At 36.5% G+C, this 21,616-nt stretch overlaps 1 protein-coding gene across 2 annotated transcripts in view; it reads right to left on the bottom strand.

Moving 5' to 3' along the window:
* Nucleotides 1-1,117: 1,117 nt before the first annotated feature.
* Nucleotides 1,118-21,616, bottom strand: part of SLC38A11 (solute carrier family 38 member 11) — a 53,874-nt gene continuing 33,375 nt past the window's right edge. Inside the window, exons 8-12 of one of the 2 annotated variants that reach the window (XM_005601556.4) lie at nucleotides 17,395-17,465; nucleotides 16,551-16,712; nucleotides 13,423-13,535; nucleotides 10,412-10,543; nucleotides 1,118-3,722 (exon numbers count right to left, since the gene is read on the bottom strand). In XM_005601556.4, coding sequence (XP_005601613.2) covers nucleotides 3,429-3,722; nucleotides 10,412-10,543; nucleotides 13,423-13,535; nucleotides 16,551-16,712; nucleotides 17,395-17,465 — 772 coding nt within the window. In that variant the 3' untranslated portion in view covers nucleotides 1,118-3,428. The remainder of the gene's footprint in view (nucleotides 3,723-10,411; nucleotides 10,544-13,422; nucleotides 13,536-16,550; nucleotides 16,713-17,394; nucleotides 17,466-21,616) is intronic. The other variant, XM_070241971.1, reaches the window with a different exon arrangement.

Genomic DNA, 21,616 nt, shown 5'->3' on the forward strand with positions numbered 1-21,616 from the left:
GATGGCCCTATCCAGCATCTCTCTTATGTCCAACCTCTAACATTATTCAAATATGATCTTGAGACCAACAGTAGTAGCATCACCTGGTAACTCCTCAGAAACACAAATTCTCAGGCCTCACTCCAGAGTACTGAATAGAAACTCTGAAGGTGAGGCCCAGTAATCTGCATTTTAACAATTCCTTCTGGTGGCTCTGACACATGTCGAAGTCTGAGAACCACTGCTCCAGACAATGAATGTATTCTTTCTTTCTCCCCCTCTGTGTTCTCCAGCTCATGGTATCTCTCATCCACTCTACAGGTTGGCTCTGTTATCCTGGCAAATCCTTTAAATACTTTTTAGAGTAATTATAAATTCTTAAAGGAGCTTATTGGATTGGTGTCGCTAATTATTACTCTCAACACCTCATGGTCACTGGCTGATTCATGCTCAAACCACACGTGGACGACCTGACAACACCTGGCCCAGTCAGTGGCCAGCTTTATTGAAAAACAGACGAACACTGCTTTCCTGTGAAGAGTACAGCAGATAAACAGAAGGAAGGCTGCTCCTGTCCAATAAGTTACTGTTTCATTAGGTAGATGAATGCAGTATGACTCCAGCAGACTAGTTGGGATTTTCTTAGTTGGATAACCTGGATTTCAGAGTCCTTTTAGGACAGATAAGAAGCAACAATTATTGCTTGACATTGTTGGAAACAATCAGAGGAGAGGCAGTCTACCTGTTCTGATATTTGGAGATCTCAAGTGAGGGTTGAGAGCAAAGGTTCTATTAGAAGTGAAGTAGACAAGGACCCCATGCATAAGTTATACAGATGCCGTCCAATTTATACCCTCAAAGGAAACGTATTGCTGGATGTTTACATTAGTGTGTAAAGATATTAGCCCCTCTCCTCCTTTTGTAAATTAAGAAGGACTTTATAAGTTTAAACGTAGTGACAACTTTAAAAATTGGTTTAAAATCTTCCAGTTGCTTTGTCAGGGGCAAGAAGTAGCAGGGAGCAAATGAGTCTCACTGGAAATCTCTTATTAAACTGAGGCAAGAAATAGATGGGGGGGGGGGTGGTTCTTGAAGTTCTGCATGGTGGTAAAATAAAAAGACGAGTATTCTTGCAAAATAGACTTGAGTTCCTAAGATTTATTTTATCATAATTTGAAAGATGTTGGTAATCCATGCAGCTAATAACTGGGTGAAAGGTAGTCTTGTTCCACAGTTGATTACGAAAAAAAAACAGAACAAGTATTTATTAGGCATTAATATGGCACTCAGTTCCTACCAGGAACTTTTTATCTATTTGAAGAGTCAAGGTTAAGGAATCTGAAGCAACACCAAGAGTTCATGATAATAGAGGCTAAGTGCTATATTACGTTATCCTTGACGTACTTCTCTTTGTACTCTCTTGGAAATCTCATCTCTCATGACTCTATCTAATAACTATGTAGGTCAGTGTTTCTCACTCTTGAGTAATGTAGGGATGGACTGCTGCAGAAATTTCTTATATTCCCTCAGAAGGAATGAAAGTATTTTTATCATTATTTTACCAAAACATACATCAATCTAAAAATAGGTACAAGCCACTTAACGTTAGGATTCTTAAACAACTATATAAAACAGATTTACAAATTAAATACAGAAAAGCTATACAGCCAATAGAATTTAAATCAATTTAGTGGCATAAATAATGTTTAATGAAGGCAAAATCACCACTCAAAGCCGGAGCCTGCTTCTGCCTGCTAAGGTGCAACTTCCTTCGTGTTCAATAGGCCTTTCTTAACATGAGTAACACGATGACTCAGCGCTCACCACTTCTTTATTCAAACTGCTGTGAAACCATCCTTTATACAATTCCTGTGGGATTTTTTTTTGGGGGGGGGGCTGTGATTTGTACAAAGACTTTGTGTATATTAACTCTGCTTGTGATACTTTCTATTTGGCAACAATTAATATAGTACTATGGATTGTCAACTTGATGGAAATACAAATGAAAAAGGTGAGAGCCCAAGTCTTGGGTGATACTTAATATATTATATATCAACCTAAGGTAGCCAAGCAGATGGTTCCCAATTTTATTCTGTTACTTTTTAAAGATTTTCATAGATATGAAGACATGAAATCCTCATTGAGAGATATAAAGCCCGCATTAAAAACTGAGGGCAGCTGTGGTCGACACAGCTGGGCCTCCCAGATCTCCTACAAGGAAGCGTGTGGTGCCCCACCTACCAGCCTCCAGCTCTCAGTTCCTTGAGGGTTTGCTCAGCTGCAAAGAACTGCCTAGCCCAAGGGCTTGTCCTTCCACAGGTGCGCACCTACAAGGACTGCTGGAGAGAGCAGTGTTAAAACCCGGCTATTTCCCCTGAACAGGGACAACTCTGAAGGACCACCTATGTTCTAGACTCCCTTTTGGGTATGGCTGAGGGTTTGTCAGCCTACATTGCATGTCCATTTTGCCCTCCCAGTCCTGCTTTGCCCCTCTTTCCCAGTAGCTATGATCCCTAATAACCATCCTGCATGCCGGACTCCATCTTAGTGTCTGCTTCTGGAGGTTCCAGCCAACAAGAGCTCCTGAGAATCTCTCTGAGGGCTCCCGGAGGAGTAAGAATGCCTCTTCTGTAGCCCTGATTCTTCTTGCAAGCTTCTAGTCTGAAAGTTCAGCTTCCAGGTGTATATTCCTGCCAGCATTTCAAATTCAACCAGTCCAAGGCTGATGGATAACAGATCTCTTGGGCTCGTGCCTAAGAACAACTTGTGAGGTACTTTTTCCTGTTTTATAATTTAGTTAACGGCACTACCATCGTATTCCCACAGGATCAAAACTTGGGAGGTAATTTTGATTTCTCACACACCTTGCTCTGTATATTCAATCTATTATTCGTGCTTCTTAACATGGAAAGAAAAGAACTTTACTCATTTCTCCAGGGAGTCAATTCTCTCTAAACAAGGATGCAGCTGAAATTATAATGGAGAGCTTCACTTTGCTCTCGAAATATCTACTCTCTTTAATAATTTTTTTTCCCTTCCCTTCAATTCCATTAACTTTAAAACACTTTTTTTTCTCATAAAGGACACACACAATTCCAACCCATAATCTTCTACTTATTTGGGAGCGCAATATGTCGGCTCATGTATTAAATAAAAGAATAATGCTTTGAGAGAATGGCAGCTGATGCCAAAGGCTTCACTGCTCCTTCTGCAGTTGGAATTAGTGTAGCACAGTTATTAAAATAAAACATTTATTTTGTCCCTGTTTAAGACAAAATACAATCAACTTTCTTTTCCTCTTTATCTTTTATATTGGGCTGAAGAGTAAAGAAAACCAAGTCTTGATAAATGCCAAAGTAATAATTTTACAATATAGACACTAAAACATATGTGAACGTCATGTGGTTTAGAAGTCCATGAAAACATACGTATTTTTTAAAGCAGTCAACTCACTGAAAGATAGTGACGTTTAAAACTGAAAGTTGTGTTGTCAGTTGAAAATGAGTCACTGAGATGTTTGTGAAGGAGAAATTGTCAGGAAAGCAGTAGAACATTTCCTGCCCGTGGGTGCAGTCTTGAGGATTTCTGACGGCCATGACGAATCCAACCACCATCACCACCGCACCGATGGGGAGCATGACGCAAGACATAATCTTATCCGAGTGTGTCCTTGGTTCTTCAGACAGCTTCAGATAACATGCCGATGGAATGATAAAAATTAAAGGAGCTGCACAGAGCGCACCCTGAGTGTTGAAAACAAGACACGAGATAATGTCACTGGAGGGAGCATTCCTGGGGTAGTTTTCTAAAAACATTTACAAAATGTATCTGTCATTGCACTTGTTAAAAGTTTGATAGGTTCAGTTGAATCAAACAAAGGAAAGAAAAAGAATTACAAGAAAGACGAGGAATAGGTTTTTCTTCTTCTGATGGAATATTTACAAAAGAGAGTAAAATAATGTAATAGTATATCAGACTTAAGAAAAAATGATCAGAAAATAATATGGAAAATAAAGCAGATCGTAGGACGGACTTGTGGCAAACTCTTGAAATTTCCCATATTTTCAGTTACATCATATTTCCTTGTACCTTTCATTACAAATTTCTGTGTATTTACTATGCTGGTCAAATCTGAGAGATCTATTTCTGATTTGTGTACGAGGGGACTTTTGGGAGGTATCTACGGCATATTGTCTTTCCTCTTCACCTGAGTTTGTATGAAAGTAGGTGCCTGTCTGTATGAGAAATGAAAACTATAACCCTAAGGGTACTTAACATGAAACAGCATTTCTAAATCTTCTTTCAAGTGAAACTAAACACATTAATTACCCTAGAAAATTGACAGTGGAACTAAATGTTTATGACTCACTCAGCCTCCCCCACTTTAGCTTATGGCGAAGTCCAACCTGAAGGGGAATGTCAGGCTGAAGCTTATGGAGAATATCATAAAAATACCAAGAGTTGCTGACTTCAAAGGAAAGAGACTTTCCCCTTGAGGCCAAATTTGCTGTGGAAACTTTGCAAATGAAATCACGTTAAAATTTAATGCATTTTAGGTAATATATTTTTCTAATTATATTAAATATTAAGCAAAATATAACACATTATTAACAAAATATATTAAATATAATTCTATGACAAATAATAGTCACTTAAACCATAAAACACAAGTTTTTTAAAACAGACACTCAATAGCAAATGCGATACTGGTTTAGAATTAAAAGCAAGTTTTCCATAAAATACATGTTTGCTATATTTGAAAAAGTAATTATTATGGAAATTTGTAAATATAGAGAAAAGTAGGAAGAATAGTATAAAGAAAGCTTCTATACCTACCACCTATGGTTTGAAAGCTTTTTGATATTATTTTGGTAGATTTTTCAAGGAAAAATTACAGAAAACTGATTTTGAAGTGGATGGTATAAAAGAACAGATTATCCTTTAAAAATAGTTTAAAAGAAATATTTTTTCAATATCACCATATAATAAAATTACTGTGTTTTATAATAAGTACCACCCTCATACCAGAAATATTACAACTATGATTCCAAAAATATCACTTTTTAATTTTTTACAAAGACAGCAACAATCCAGAGAAATGGCAATTAAGGAGGACACACTATGAAATCAGACTAGCCAGGCAGTATCTGAAAATCTGAGGACAAACAGGAGGGATCACAGTCCATGGAAAATATTTCTACCGTCAGTGATAAAGCAGTGAGAAAATACTAAGAGGTACCAAATTGTATTCTATTTTAAAATATATGGACAATATAATTTTGCTACTCATAGAAGCTGAATACAAATGAATACCTGCAAAGGTCCATAGTGTATAAAAAGTGAGTTTTCATATGGCTGGAATTAAATGAATTATGGATTCCTTAGACTGTATCATGACACTTGAAACTGGCAATGTTGTTTAAGTTATGGAAATACTGTAGAATTCAGTGTGTTTACAATAATTATTATCCTTTGATTTCTTTGAAATAGTTTTTGAAAACAATAAAATAGTAATTAAAATACAAACGTGTGTGTGTGTGTGTGTGTGTGTGTGTGTGTGTAGAGAGAGAGAGAGAGACCCTTGTAAAAACAAACTTGAAGCGAATGCATCTGGAACTGCAGAGTGTGAAAATGCTATCAGGATGAAACTGCCACCAGCTGCTGCTTAGAAGCTGTCATCAGTCAGCATTTTGGGACTCTTCCAAATCTAACTTGCTGGGCAGTGCAAAGCAATGGGTGTTCTGTTTATGTTATAATTCCTAAAAGTTGAGAAAGCAGCAATTAGTGGGAAAACTATATAGCTGATGTTTGTACTGGAAGAAGTCCAGTTGGGTATCTTGTCTAGATAGCACTTACTTTCCTAATATTTGAAAGCTCATTCTTATAAGAGGTTGCTGCTAGGACCCAAGACCATCAGTAAAACGATAGTGCAATTCCATCTGTTCTATTCCCTATGAATTAGTCTGGCCTACTTGATCTGTTTAATATAGTCTTGCTTGAGAATATACCACTGGCTTTAAATAATTTTTGAAATTGCTTGACAGGATGTAAATACTATAACTGTTTATTAAAGAGACAATAAAATATAGTCACATTTATAAAGGCAGAATAGCTCTATCCTTTGATGATAATACGATGGAGGCCATGGCATTTTGCAGTTTGCTGTAGGGAAATAGCAGAAGATGTTAAAGATTTTTACTGGCAATACAGATTGGAAAAGTATCTGAAATTTCCTACCTGAATAGAAACCTCTCAAATGATACAAGGCAGCTGAAAGCTAAGTTTAAATAATGCTTATACAACTTTTAAATGTATGCTTTGTCATCAATGTGGACTCATGATATGTATTCTTATACCTTAAAAAGAAAATCTCTCTAGCTCAAGAGGTCTTTGGTAGCTGGGACTATGGCTTGCTCACCCTCATGACTGTATCTCTCTATCTGGGCTCTTGCTGGGTAATTGGCTTGCTTCCTTCCCTCCACTGTAAGCTGCACACAATGCTTGTTGGGCTGGTTACTCTGGCCACAGGGACCAGCTGCTTCATCTTTTCTCTTTGTACTGCTGCAAGTAGAAACCCATAGGGCCCAATTACTGCAGATGCCTCTTTTCTCTAACACTAACATCAGTGCCAAGATGCTGGATTCTTATCACCAAGTTATTTTATTTGCTTCTAAAATGAATCCTGTAAAATTGAGAGTGCGTTTGCTTTGGAAAAATATGTCATTGTGTCTACCCTGTGAAAACAATGAAATAAAAGGGAAGCTAAGTTCTAACCAGGGTTTTGCTTTTTATTAAATAACTAATACAACCACAAATAATTTATCCTATATTATTTTAGTTATACTCAGTAACAGCATTTCCCTAACTTTGCAAATTGTAGGTCTGACTCTATTACGTGTCTCATTTATGAAGATTATTATCTACTTAGTGATGATTCAGAAGCCACAATAGAAAAGAATTCCAAAAGTACTACAGTTGTTAACTAGGATAAAAACTGTTGGCTAACAATTATTAATTTAGATGAAAAAGTTTTAGTTCCATTTTATTTCATCGCCTGATATTTATTTTAACTCATTATTCAAGTCTATCTGTGCGTGTTACAGATTACTCTTAACCTTACTTACAGGTAAGCTCAATGCATAGATCTTTTAATTTAAAAAATGGATAGAGAAGTGAATGTAATTATTTTACATAATTTAAAGCCTATACTTAGGAAACCTAAGACTAGCATACTGATTAAAAATATGGGCTATAGGGTCCAAGAGCCTATGTTCAAATCTTGATTCTGCCACTTACAACTAGTGTGACCTATTTAATCACCCCGTGCCTCAGTTTCTTCATCTGTAAAATTAATATAGATCAAGGGAGATAACACATGCAACACACTTGGCACAGAGTAAATACTCAATACATGTTGGCTCACATTGTCGTTCTGAAGTGGAAGACAGCATGCTTTGGTTACTTCTAATGTGATGCATGACCCAGCCTGCATTAATTACTGACAGAAATGATGCTTGATCTGGCTCTATTAAACATGACAAATGCCCACACAAAAGGGAGTTGAGTAAAGACCTGAATACGTTATTGTGCACACCAAAAGACTTTTGTTGACTGGAAAAACATACAATCAGGTGGTCTGAAAGAGAATGGAGATCCTAGATTTTAACAATTCCTACAAAGTGCTTTAAAACTAGTGTAATTGTCTTTGGTTATTAGATCATAACAGATAACTTAGCACTCTTTAATTGTTTTTTTTATGAATATCTATATAACCAGGTTTTAGAAAATCTAAGGATTTAGAATCATGTTTTAAATTTTAAAAAGTAGTCCTATACAGCCAGCTCAGATCTTGACTTTATAACAGATATTCACCAAATATTCTCTGATTACTCTACAATACCAGAATTCTGTCTTAACCACAAAAAAGTTTCAACATAAGTACAGGAGAGAATATTTAATGTCATTATGTGCTTATGATTTTGTTGTGCAAGTGTCAGGGAGATTAGCAACTAACAGAAAGTAATGGTCAAATTTACAAAAATACATCATTCCTAAAAAATAAGCAATATATGTGTGCTTGGTTAACTTAAAGGGAACAAAAAGTTGTTAGGCTATCAAGATGTGGTGAATGGTCAGGCACCTGATAAACATATTTTCTCTCATATCAACATCCTACATATTAAAAAACAGCCCAAACATGTGAATTCAAATGAGTCATTTCAAAAAACAAGAAATAATAGAGCTGGGAATGATTATGTTGATCATCTCAGCACAGTTGAAGGATTACTATTACTGTCAACACCAACCATTTTTTGCAACATTTAATTTCCTGGTGCTACACTAAAGAGTGTCTCTTATGTCCAGGAGCATTTGTAGAAACAGTTCCTGAACTGCGGTCCTAAGTGGCAATCGCCCAGGCAGCAATTTGAGCACTGTGTTCTTAGCACTACGCCAGGTGTTGTGGAGGATGTAGAAGGCAGCTGAATTCATTCTTGTCTTCAAAAAGCTTACAATTTGGTAAAGAAGGCAAGCTTATGGACAGTACAAACAGTACATGACATGAGATAGTGCATTAAGTCAGCAGTCATCCATTTATACAAATCAAAGTTGGAACATGAAATGATTTTGAGTGGACCTACTAGCCTTTGGCCTATGCAAAATTGGGAAGGAGGTAAAGGTTCCTTTGATAATATTTACCCACCTCTCTTATGAGCTCTCTTTTCTTTACTGGTGGAATAGATGATTCCCCAGTCCCCTGTGTTTTGGGGAAGCTGTCTACTCCCTACTTTCCATTTACTCTGCTGTAAGAAAATCCCCAATAGCGTGCTCTTGACTGAATCTCCTACCGCCTTTGTCTGAAACTTCAAATCCACATGACATCTGAAGGGAATAGTAACTTGGGCACTGACAATTAATACCTTGGTCTATCCCTCAACTCTCAATGGAATGAGTAAATGATGACTTGGGATCTCACTTGTAAAAGTGTGTCCTCCTCATGGTGCATGACTAATAAATGCTAAATGGTGTGATTCTGAATAGAAATTCCATAAGGATTGTAGAAGAGGAAGATTAATGATCCTAGAGTGGGAGAGCTACTTCGATTCATCTCACCAAACGGCATCATTATCCTGGTTCCACAAAACTGAACCAAGGCATCACTCTTGATATGTCCCTCTATCCCTCTGTGCTCCCAATGGAACCTGTCCACCAAATCTTTTCTCAAAAATGTCTTTTGGGAGCCCATCTACTTCCCTTTCTCTTCTTCATCATCTATATAGCAGCTGAACTTTTACATTTATTTGTGAGGCTGTAAATTCTATGAAAGCATGCATCCTTCCTGATTTCCTCCCATCATTGTATCTCTATTGTGTGGCACTTAGTAATTACCCAGTATATATCTGATCAACGAATAAACGAGCTAGAAATTACATTAGACCTTAAATCTTTGTAAGATTTGGACAGAAATGAAAGGAAAATAATAATTACAGGAAAGGATAAACAGATAAGCCAAAGGATAAAAGGAAGAATTAATATGGCTTACTGACAGGTCAAAAATAAGATTGGCTAGAGCTAAGGGTAGATTTGGGGAAGTAAATAGTAAATAACTTTCCATAGGAAGCATGGGCTCAGATTTTAGAGGCAACAGAGTTTACACTTGCTCTGGCTGGAAAGTGAACGTTTTTAAACAAAATAGTGAAATATTGGAAGCCGAACTTAAATATGTGCTAGTTGAAGCAAAAAGCCGCTATTAATTCAGATGAGGACCTATATTTGAGATGTAGCAGTAGAGATTCCAAAGGAAAGGTCTAGAGAGAGAAGAAAAATATTTTAAGGAAAAAGAACTTGGGCCATGGTAAGTGAATGTGGAGTATGGAGCAAGCTCTCTTCATTGACATGTTTTTAATGAATCCCTCTAGACCTATTTTCTCAGCAAAGAACATTCTAGAGCTATTTAATTTATAGTTATTTTTTAGGAATATCTATATATTATAGAAAATAAAATATGTAAAAGTGCTCTAAACCAGGGGTTCTCAACCTCAGCGTCACTGACATTTTTGGTTGGATAATTCTTTGTAATGGGTTGTCCTATCCACTGTGGGATGTTTAGCAGCATCTTGGCCTCTACCCACCAGATGCCAGGAGCACCCGCCTAGCCCGTGACAACCGAAAATGTCTCTAGACATTGCTAAATGCCCCCTGGGGGAGGAGAGGCAAAATTCCCCCATTGGAAAACCACTGCTCTGAAAGTATACAGTCCTATGAAGTACACAGCATCGTTATTAGGAATATTTACTATAATATAACAAGCGCATTTTCATTTCACTTCAGAAAGTGATACCTTGTTAAAGAAAAGACACCTGATGTTAAACGTAAACATTATCTTTTAAAGGGACTTTTAGAATGGAAGGAGTAAATCTTTAAATGTACTTACGTTGAGTTCTAAAACTATTCCAAGGCAATCAATCAGCAATGACACAAGTGTGGCAACAGTAATGATAACCACTGTTACAACAATATGGACAACTGATGAAAGAGTCCCACCAAAAAACACATTAGCAATTACCTGCCAAATAAACAGATTATTTAGAGAGGCACTCTCAGACGCATGCAAGACTTATTAAGAGAGTATTTCATATTATAGCACCTAGGGCTGTATAAAACACAACCTATATGGCAATCAATTAAATCTTAAGTCACTATGAATGTTCTATCTTTTCCAAAGTATTTACACATTGTACTCACACATATCAATAACAAGTATTCTTTGTTGAACTATTAGACAGGCAATGGATTATATTACAGACTCAGGACACAGCACATGAATGTGTGAATAAATATCTTTCTCAAGTATAAGAGAGACTTGGGAGGTTACCTTATCCTTCTTCCCTGAGTCCAACAAGATTACCACTAATACAAACTACAGACGCTATTCAGATTATTTGAATGACCTCTAAGGAAAGAGTTACACAATTTCCTTTAACAGTAATAGATGTGTAATATCCTTTAGTAACAGGAAATTAATTTTATATAAAATAAATCCTATTTGATATAATTTAATTCTATTTTATCTTGCCTTTCCTCAACAAAAATGAAGAAGAGTTGATCACCATTTTCCACTGATATTCGGATAAGGAAATCAATCAACAGTTACCTATTTAATGCATCTCACACTTAGACATGATTTGCAAAGAGAAAATGCCTAGGAGATGATTCCTATTCTCAAGAATTAACATTCTATTTGGAGAGATCCAACCAATCTAATAAAACAAATAAGCAATCAATTTATGAGAGGATAAAAAAGATCAAATACAATTTAGAACTAGAAGGAGCTTTGGGTATCTAGAGCTGTCTCCCTTAGAGTAATTGGCTTTACAGCATTCCAGAAATGTACTCGTCCCACCTTGGCTTGACATGGGGCTTGAAACATGGATAGGATTTAGAGCAGAATTACAGACTGAAGCAACAGTGTGAAAAAGCAAAGAGGTAAGAACAAGAAAGATAACTATGGAGAGGACAAGGAGGAGACACTGAATAGGGTGGTGACTGTGCAAAAGAACAAGGAGACAAGAGTTGGAAATGGTAGGAGAGGGTCAGATGCTGGGGGACCTTAAAACCAACTCTCCAAACTATGATAAGTAACACTCCCCATAGACTAGATGCTGCCATAACTCTGCTCACAATTTAATGGGGATACTAACAACTTTTACTTATGTATGGTTTACAGTTGGTAATGTCTTTCTTAATACTATCTTATTTAAAATTCATTTTTATAGATGCCTCTAAAATATGATTGTTAATAGTGGAAAATCACTTAGTGAGGCAAGCTAGTGAGAGAGATTTATTAGGGGTAAACAGGCTTTTTGCCACCCTTGTATGTGGTTGGCCACCTCACCTATGAATAGAAATGGCTTTGATTCTGTTTATATGTTTATACCAACTGTATATTGTGTGTGTGCGTGTCTGTGTGTCTGTGTGTATGTGTGTGTCTCTAGAAAGGAGAGAGAGAGAAAGGAAGTGAATGGGCAAGGCGTATGCACGGTCTCTCTGTCTAGCATTTGCTACCATGGCAGAGATCTTGATTTAGTTCTGTCTTCCTGTCATGGCAGCTAGAAAGGAAACACAAGTTCCAAGTACTGAAGACATAAGCTGCGCAGGTGGAGTGACTCAGACCTTCCACAAGCAGTTCACCAGAAACCGCAGGAGGACGAGCCATCTGTTACTGCTGATCTAGAGATCAGATCGGAACCCAAAACACTGGGCAGAAGCTAAAATAAAACCATTTCCTGCATCCAACAAAAGTTAGCAAGATTTTTAAAGCCCCTTAGATTTTAAAAATCTTCATAAAATAGTTCAGTTTACTTCTCCCTTATAGTCGAGGTGGAGAACTTTCCTGTGAGTTGCACATTTCTAAGTGAGGACAAATGCTAATTGTAAAGGCCATACACAGTGCTGAGCATTTCCTTATTCCATTTCCCTGGACAGTTCCTTATGCCCATAATTGGCGTAAGGTAAGCACTGGTCTGCCTCAAGAAACCTGCCGATCAGTTAGTATACCCAAAGCACTGTAGGTGTTTTGCTTCACACATTAGACCCATTCAGATGGTGCCCCTGTGTAAACAGCCTCTAGGAATAGATTCTAAGACTAAGCACTTTTCAGTGTGATTCCTGAAAGAACCACTGTGAGCAGGATCATGTTTTTCTGCTAACTGGTACAGTGGCCTTGTAGCCGACTGCACAAGGGATTCCCGACAAGTCCTTGTCCAATTTTACACAAAAAGAATTAGTTCTCTTTCACCTAATCTTCCTCCACAAATCCAGTGGACTATGTAACATACTTGGTGTTGATGTAGAAATGAAATATAGATATGAATAATATACCACCTATATTATTCATATGGTATACAAATATAAATAAATAAACATATTAATACAAATAACATATATCTAGAAAACTAATGGTTTAAATGAAATTTTGGTTTCCCGTGGAAAACATTTTAGTTTTTTAAAAATAACAAAACTAATCAGAATCTGTTCTATGGTGTTTTTAATACATGTCGACTTATAAAACGTCTTAGCAAAAGATAATTTTGTAAAACACATTTTAAACCTTAGTACTTAATTTCTTTGCAAGAATGTTTTTAAGAAAACTTTGGCCGTATTAAAGGCTGGCATTCATTTTGGAATGCAGTTGTACAAATATTTATACTTAAGCTAATATAAACTAAACCACCAAACAGAATTTTCAAATCTAACTTTTGAAAAAATATTTTGTAAACATTTGAATATAAATTTATCTTTAAACTGGTTGAAAAAGAAAATTTTGTAAATTATATTACTTGTCATGCACTTTGGAATCTGTAGAATCGAGTTATTTGCAAATCTGCCTAAATTAAATATAGTAAGGAGATCATCCAGGTAGTGTTGGAAAGGAATCGTGCTTACCTCTCTCGTCACAAAGCACTCCATTGGGTACGTCAAAATGACAGTGACTCCATAGCAAAACCTTCCAAATGTTACTAGGTCATCATTTCTGCAATAATTTTCGAATAAGTCTCCTAAAGAATAACATAAAATAGATACTGAATATCTAAGATAAATATGTCATAAGTGAGATATTGGATATTTATTATGTAAGTGAAGCTACAGAAACTTCATTTAATTTAATAGAATAGAATGTCTACATATGTTTTTACACTCAGTAACTACATAATTATTGACTGATAGTAAAACTAGTACATGTTCCACTTTAAGATGAATTCATCATTAATAGTTTTTCTCTTATTCTCATTGTTTGTTTTTGGCAGATTTTCCTTAAATTTGTACCAACTTCTAAAAAATGCTTTTATCCATTGTCTTGTGTTCACACAGAATCAACTCCCTAAATTCTTGTGCATTGGTTTTATAAACTTACTTCTGGTCTTTGTTTCTGGTAAGTAAATGACTTCATTATTTTTTTTTTTTTAAAAAAGTTCTGTTAAAATAAACAAATTTCCTTTTGAACTGCCGTTCTTAGATCAAGGACAATCCTGAAGGGAGAGTAGACCAGTACGTGTGGGGAGCTGAATTTCCTGCTCACCACACTATGGGTTCAGTCACAAACACAGGGTCACAGCAAGGAACCCAAGCATGCATTATGTTTCATGGCATCCAACAAACACAAGTGGAAATGCACCGATTCAAAACTATGAAAATATGCTTATTTCCCAGGAAGACCACTATATTTTATTAGTTCCAAACTAAATGATGGACCATATATATATATATATCTCTCTTGAGCCAATTCTTATTTACAGACTGTGTTTTCTCAGATACCTATGAAGAGATACAGGGACTAAAGAGGGCGTAGAAGTCATATTAGCAAAAAAGAATTTCCCATGCTGAAACAAGGAATATTTGGGCCTGTTTATTTCCTAAATATAACATGCTTACGTTTTATAATCTTGGTCACATTTTTCAATTAGACTGAATCAAAAATTAGATAAAAGCCACACAGTACTACATTGTTTAAAAAGAAAACAAAACAATACTTCTGTACTCTTTTTTCATGAAAAAGCTAAATGTCTTACTGCTTCCCAAGACGTAAAGTGACTCTTCTCTCCTCCCACCAACTAGAACAAATGTACATTACTTTTTAGTGTCCCTTTTGGGCAGAAGAGGATTCAACCACAAAGCAGTAGTGGCAGACACCTGCCCTGAGGTTGACTGGAAAGGCTCCAGCAGTCTGAGAAAAAAAGGACTGAAGCTCCCTGTTCACTAACCTCCACTAGAAAAATGGGCCTGCACCTTTTCAAAAGTCCCAGGGAGTATCAAGAACAATCTAGAATTCTTACTGCCTCACAAGCTGGAATTTATCTACGGAAACGGAAAAGAAAAGAAGAAGGCAGTTTGCACAAACAAGACCAGATTTGCCTAAGGTGAAATGGCCTGAAGCAACAATGTCAGTTTAGTCCAGATTGAGTCTAAGTGGATTTTAGGGAATTATGGCTAGGAAAAAAACCCGAAAACTAAAAACCAAAACCAACCTGTCAGCTTTGTTATGTAAAGATTTAATTATATCTGAGTCATACCACCGGTAAGGTATGACTAAGAAAAAGGGTTTATGTCTTTTTTACAGAGAAGGCATTTAAAAACCAAGGTTTTGTACAGACCAGAGCCTCCAGGTCATTTGTCTTGGCAATAGTGACACGTGGCAGAAATGTTTTGAAACACAATTCTTACCAAGACTTTCAAGGTACTCCATTACTGTACTCTAATGGCACACACGTGTATTCTATTTTTGACTGCACAGGAATTACGTTAATCACTCTTTTTTGAAGCCATCTTTCTTTATTTCTTGAGAAATCTTTGCCTATAAGTCAGTCACCAGTAACCTCTACTTGAAACAATGCACTAGCACGCAATGTACCATCCACCATCCACCCAGTTTTCAGCGTCATCAGAAAACTAAGGTAAGAGGAGCTGGAGGCTAAGAGATAGCTTTCAATGAGTCATATTTGACCAAAATGGGGTAGATAGCAAGGTAAAAGGGAAAGAAAATTGGACTGGAAGTCAGGAGACTTGTTTTCTACTTTGTCACCAGCAGCTTGGGCAAGTTAGTTCACCTCTTTGTGTTTTAAGCAGGGGGTAAAACTAGTTATTCCACTTGCCTTCATAGGGTTGTTTGAAGGTCAAGTGAGATAATAGACCTGCAAAAGCTGTGAAATGCATGAATCACAGCATTCAGCAGGCTGTCAGGATACCCTGAATAGCCTACTACATAGATGTGGGAATGTCAGGGTCAAAGGAAGCAGAAGAGGTGACCACTCAGTTGCGCCTGGGTGAACAGAAGAAAAGGGAGGTAACCTGGGTGTGGGCAGTGGGGGGAGGGGTGGGAGGGGCTCTGGTTTTGTGGGAAAGATGATTTTTGTGTTTAAGGTAAGAATGGGACAACTAAGTAAAAATGTCCTGCAGGCAAGAGGCTGGAAAGGAAAAGAAATATCTGGACTAGAGTTAAAACAATGAAAATCTCCAGAGAATTTGTTGAGAGAAAAAAAGGTAACTTGTCCGAGCCAGTTAATAGGGGGTAGGCAGAAGAGAAGAGGGAGAGGAGGTAGGAGAAAGCAAAGGTGAATGACAGCGAGAAAAAAATATTAACAGAGTGGATAATGGTGTGGTAGTGCTCTTTTCTCTACGAGAGGAAAGAAAGAATGTTTAGAACTCTTCAGTGATTCAGAGAGGTCCATGAGAATCAGAACCAAGAAGATTATTAGCTTTCAAGAGCAGGAAGATATTGGTGTCTTTGAAAGTGAGGTTGCAGTGGTGTAGTAGAGGAGGAAGCCAGAACTCACGTGCTTTGAAGTGAAAGCACGAAAGGAGAGCGAATAGAGTGCAGAAAGACATTTAGCAGTTTAAAAAGGAGAAAATTAGGAAACAGAAATAGCAGAGAGGCAGGAAGGTAGAGGAGAGAGTGGGTAGAAGACATAGTGATCCTTTGAAGCAGAACATTGGGTATAACTGTACCCGAAATGAGAAGTGATAGCACCACTCCACGTGAAATCCAAAATATGTTAAGACCGAATCTCTCATTTTACCTTGGGTGAAGCCAGTAAATGTCAAGTATCCACACGTAGCAAAGAGAATACTGATGAATACAGAAATCAAGGTGGACACATGGATGATGCGGGACCACTTAGCTACTGTGGGTTCTTCCAAAGAACCATAAACTAAGAAACAGTTATGGTGGCAAATAAACGCTGCAATACAAAAAAAAAAAAAAAAGCATTATTAAAGTAAGCACCACGGTTCTCTTTTTACTTCTGAAAATTCAGAGATATATGCTACTTTGGAATGCTAATGAACCGAAGTTCAAATATACTAATTTACTAGCTATGTCAGAAAATAATCTTTCTAACAGCTCCAGGAATGAGAAATTTCATTCACGTTAGGCTTATGTGGTCTCTTCATGTCACTCTTGATACAGACCAGGTCTATCCAACTTTCTCTCCCATTTTCCATTTCCTAGTGGCCTTTCCAATCTTAAGGGAAATCTCAACAACACCACATTTTCAGTCTGTGGCTTCCTTTCTAATCTGGGATGTGGCAGAGTAGTTTCAGATGTCTGGCCAATTTGTAATACTTTGTGTGCAAGGTTTGAAGAAGGCCATAACACTTGCTAGATTTTCAAGATAAAAAAAAAAATGACTTAAATGAGTTTTATGCATGAGAAAGAGACTTGTCCAAATTGAAGCAAATTTTAGTGATGAGTGAGAGAAGTTTGAGCCTCATTTTATGTTGGCATAAACTAGATCATGTGCCGCTAATAGGAAGTCTAAAACTTAGGACATCTGCTCTCCAGACACAAACATGAAACAGTGCTTTTTCATTGCTCAGAAGCCTCCATATTGAGAAAGGGCCTTTGAAACTATATACACTCACCAAACGACATAACACCGACGGCCTGGATGGCATTGGGCTTTGCGAATACCCAGGCATCTTCTGTTTTTGGTCTAGAAGAGACATTAGTTAATTTGATCAATGATTAAAGAAATGCAAGCATAAGCATATCAGAGAACAAGAAATGATGACACAATACAACCTGAATATCTTTAAGAGAGAAATTAATAAGAGGCCCCCACTGATTGTAAATAAATTTCCCAGGAATATTAACGTTACCTGTTAACCCTAGTCTTCTAAAATGCATTTCCACTGACTACTTAATTTTGTGACTTTCTTTACTCATCAATTTAACAACAAACATTTTTATGCACTCTTCATTTGAGATACTCATTGAGGGAGATACAAAAATTAATAATGCTACGTTCTTCCTCAGTTAATCAACGCTGCCCTTATTCCCCTCTAACTCATTCTCCCAGGCTCATCACACCCAAAGGAAATGCTTAGTTGGCACCACAGTTTATTGAGGAATATGGACATGGACTAATATTAATTGAGGATGCATTTAACTATGCTCTGGCAACTATCCTATGTTATCTCAAGCTTCACAGTAACACTTAAGTACTATTATCACTATTTAATACATTAGAAAGGTTAAGCTCTGGGTGGTGACAGAACTTGTCAAGCTTCCACACATAGTAAGTGAAGAAGTTGAGATTTCTCTCCTTGGTCTGTCCATCCCAATATCTCTTCCATCAGTGGCCTCAAATTCCCAGTTGTGGATATACTTCTCAAAGAGGTTTTGGAAATATACACACTTGAAATAGCTTGAAGAAATCTATTTCTTAGTGGAATTAAAACACTTGCCAACCTGTTTATTGGCAAGGATTGGTCTCCCTGATTAATGGATCCTTGAGTAATGGTGAAGAGCAAAGGCTCCAAGGTCAGACAGCCTGTGTTGGTCTTCTGGCCCTGTCCACTTGTTAGCTGTGTGATCTTAGGCAGGTTACTTAACCTTTCTGTGCTTCACTTTTGATATCTATAAAACGGGGATAATAATAATAGTACCTAATTCATTGAGTTATTGTGTGAATTAAATGAGATAAAATATGTAAAACTTCTAGAAGAGAGCCTAGCATATAGTAAGTGTTCAATAAATGGTCATTAGTATTAGCTTATATATTAATATTGTTATTATCCACTATCATTTAATAAAAGGTAGCAAAAAATCTGAAAGTATGGCCAGCTTCCCTGAAGAGGAAAGGCCTGAGTGAGACCCAAAAGAATGCATGAAGATAGATGAAGGGGATGGGGGAGAAGAGTCTAGAAAGCACAAAGGCACTAAGTGTAAAGCCATCTATTTTGTGTCTGTTATTCATTCTCGACGTAAAGCAGACATAAAAAAATACCATTTGTTTTGTGAAAGTTAGTGGGATTTATGTGTTGTATCATTTCTTTCCGTATTTGAAATGAGCAGTTATACAGACAAAGAGGGTACTAGCTGGCCTACGAGGGAGGCCTCCGGCAGGGACAGCTTGCTCCGAGTCCCACAGCTTTTTGAGTGGGAGCTGCTGCCACCTGCTGCCTCCACTCCACTCATTGCAGCGAACACCACCAGCTGCAGCATACCTGTCAAGTCCCAAAGTCAACATGGAAAAATGCCAACTTTGTCCATGATCCTTAAACAAAAAATCATTTAGAAAAGGCAGCACTGACAACCGTAGAAGCTTAAAGATCTTTCTCTTTCTAATATGTTTGAAATGATCTACCTTCCCTGTTAGGGTATTTGCATGTCAATAATACTCATCTTTCCCTCCAGTACAGATGATGGTGGTGTCCTACTTTTTAACTCTTATATTAGTAATGAAAACGTAGGAGGAATTTGATTTTCATCTTATTTATTCTATTTAAATTTATGAAATTTTTCCTGATTCATATGGTTCCTTGAATATATTCCTAGATGAGATGGAGTGTGAAATGCACCTAGAGATAATTTTGGATTTTCTGTGTTCATCTTAATGATGCTGATTTTATAAGATGGAAAGTACCAAAAAACATGCTACAGAAAGGAAAAAGTGTATTTCCAAATCTAGATAAGGAGAAGGAAAGAGACAGTGAATATGGTTTTCCAATCTTTTATACAATAGCCTGGGATTGAGCTCCAGAAACAACCAATTCCACAGAAAAGAAAGAGCAAGTTCCTCGGTCTATTATATAAGGTTGCTGAAACCATGATACCCAATGTGGATGAGAAAATGGAGTTATAGACCGCTCTGACTTTAGACTATAGATGCTCAAATAGAAACTGAAATATTATCGAATGCAATCAAGCAGTGTATAAGAAAAAATCAAGAAGAGTTTTTACAATGAATGCAAGGAAGTTCAATAATAGAAAAATCTATTAAAGTAATTCATCACATTAACAGATTAATGGAGAAAAATAGCTTATGACTATTTCAAAATACATAGAAAAGTATTCAATTTGATAAGCACACTAAGTAAGCTATTAATAAAATAGAACTTCCTTAACCTGATAAAGAATATCTACCAAAACCAATAGCAAATGACATATTTAGAAGTGAAAAGTTAGAAATATTACAATTAAAGGCAGAAACCAGATAACGATGTTCACTCTCACTGCTTTCAGAATGTATTACTGGAATTCCTAGCTGATACAAGAAAATAAGAAGCAATAAGACATGTAATCATTGGAAAGTGATAAAATATTTGTACACAATATATGTACCCAGAAAATTCAGGGGCATCTACTGACAAGCTATTGGAATTAATAAGAGTATTCAGAAATGTTACTGGATACAAGCTACATACACAAAAATCAATAGAGTTGATGGACACAAATAACAACCAATTAAAAAGTCTTTTAAATGACAGTGACAACAAAAACACTAAGTACGTTTAAAGATATGCATAATCTTAATGGCATTATATAATTTTATTGAAAGTCACAAATAAATGGAGAGATAAACCATAACCATATGGATGAATGAGAAGACTCAATATCATACAGATGTCAATTCTCTCCAAATTAATATTTAAATTCAAAAGATAAAATATTGGGGGCCAGCACGGTGGCATAGCGGTTAAGTTCATGCGCTGCACTTTGGCGGCCCAGGATTCACTGGTTTGGATCCCGGGTGCAGAACTATGCACTGCCTATCAAGCCATGCCATGGCAGGCGTCCCACGTATTAAATAGAGGAGGATGGGCACAGACGTTAGCTCAGGGCCAGTCTTCCTCCCAAATAAATAAATAAATAAATACATAAAATATGATATTGAGGGAAGAAAGACTTTTTAAAAAAACCCATAAAAGCTAAAATCATAAAGGTAAAGATTGATAAATCTGATGTAACTAGTGGCAGATAAGATAAAATGTCTATATGATAAAGTAATTCATATACAAAGTTAAAAAATAAAGAAAAGCTAAAAACCGAGAGATGAGATTTGTTATGCATATAACAAAGAAAGGGTGACTATTCAGTGTATAGTACAAGCTCCTGCAAATCAATTAGACAATGATATTCCAGTGAGCAGTAGACAACAGTTAATTGATAGAAAAGGAAATAAAAATGGCCAATAAATATGCTACAAGTTGCTTGCTTCCTTAATAATTAGAGAAACTCAAGTGAAATCCACAAAAAAGAGCATTTTACATCTAATTCAATAATTGAAAAGTTGATAAATTGCTGGGAAAGAACAACTTGCAATTATTATGGAGGGAACTGTAAACTGTCAAACACTCTGGAGAAGAATTGGGGAGCATCTAGTAAAGTGGAAGGTACTCAAAGCTTGTAAGCAAACAATTACATTTCTAGGTCTGTAGGGCACATGTGCACACGGGGATCTGGATAAGGATGTTTACTGCTGCATTGTTCATATTAGCCAAACTTTGGAAACAAGCTCAATGTCCAGCAATAGAATTGATAAATAAATCCATAACTAAAATATGGCACCACCATAAGATTGTGTGCTATAGAGCAATTAAAAAGAGTCATTCAGTGCGAAGTGTATCAAAATGGAAACGTATAGAATACAGTATATAGAGGAAAATAGTGAGTTATAGAAGGGAATGTACATTTTTCTACCATAGTAATTATTTATGTATATTTTACAAACATACTAATCCATACTACATATTTTGTCAATATATAAATGCACAGCATAAGTATAAAAGAAAGAACAGGAATGATTCAAACCAACTTAAAGATAATAATTTCCTCTAAGAAAGAGAAATGAATCCAACT

This window comes from Equus caballus, chromosome 18 (assembly GCF_041296265.1).
Source record: "Equus caballus isolate H_3958 breed thoroughbred chromosome 18, TB-T2T, whole genome shotgun sequence".
NCBI classification, from domain to species: domain Eukaryota; kingdom Metazoa; phylum Chordata; class Mammalia; order Perissodactyla; family Equidae; genus Equus; species Equus caballus.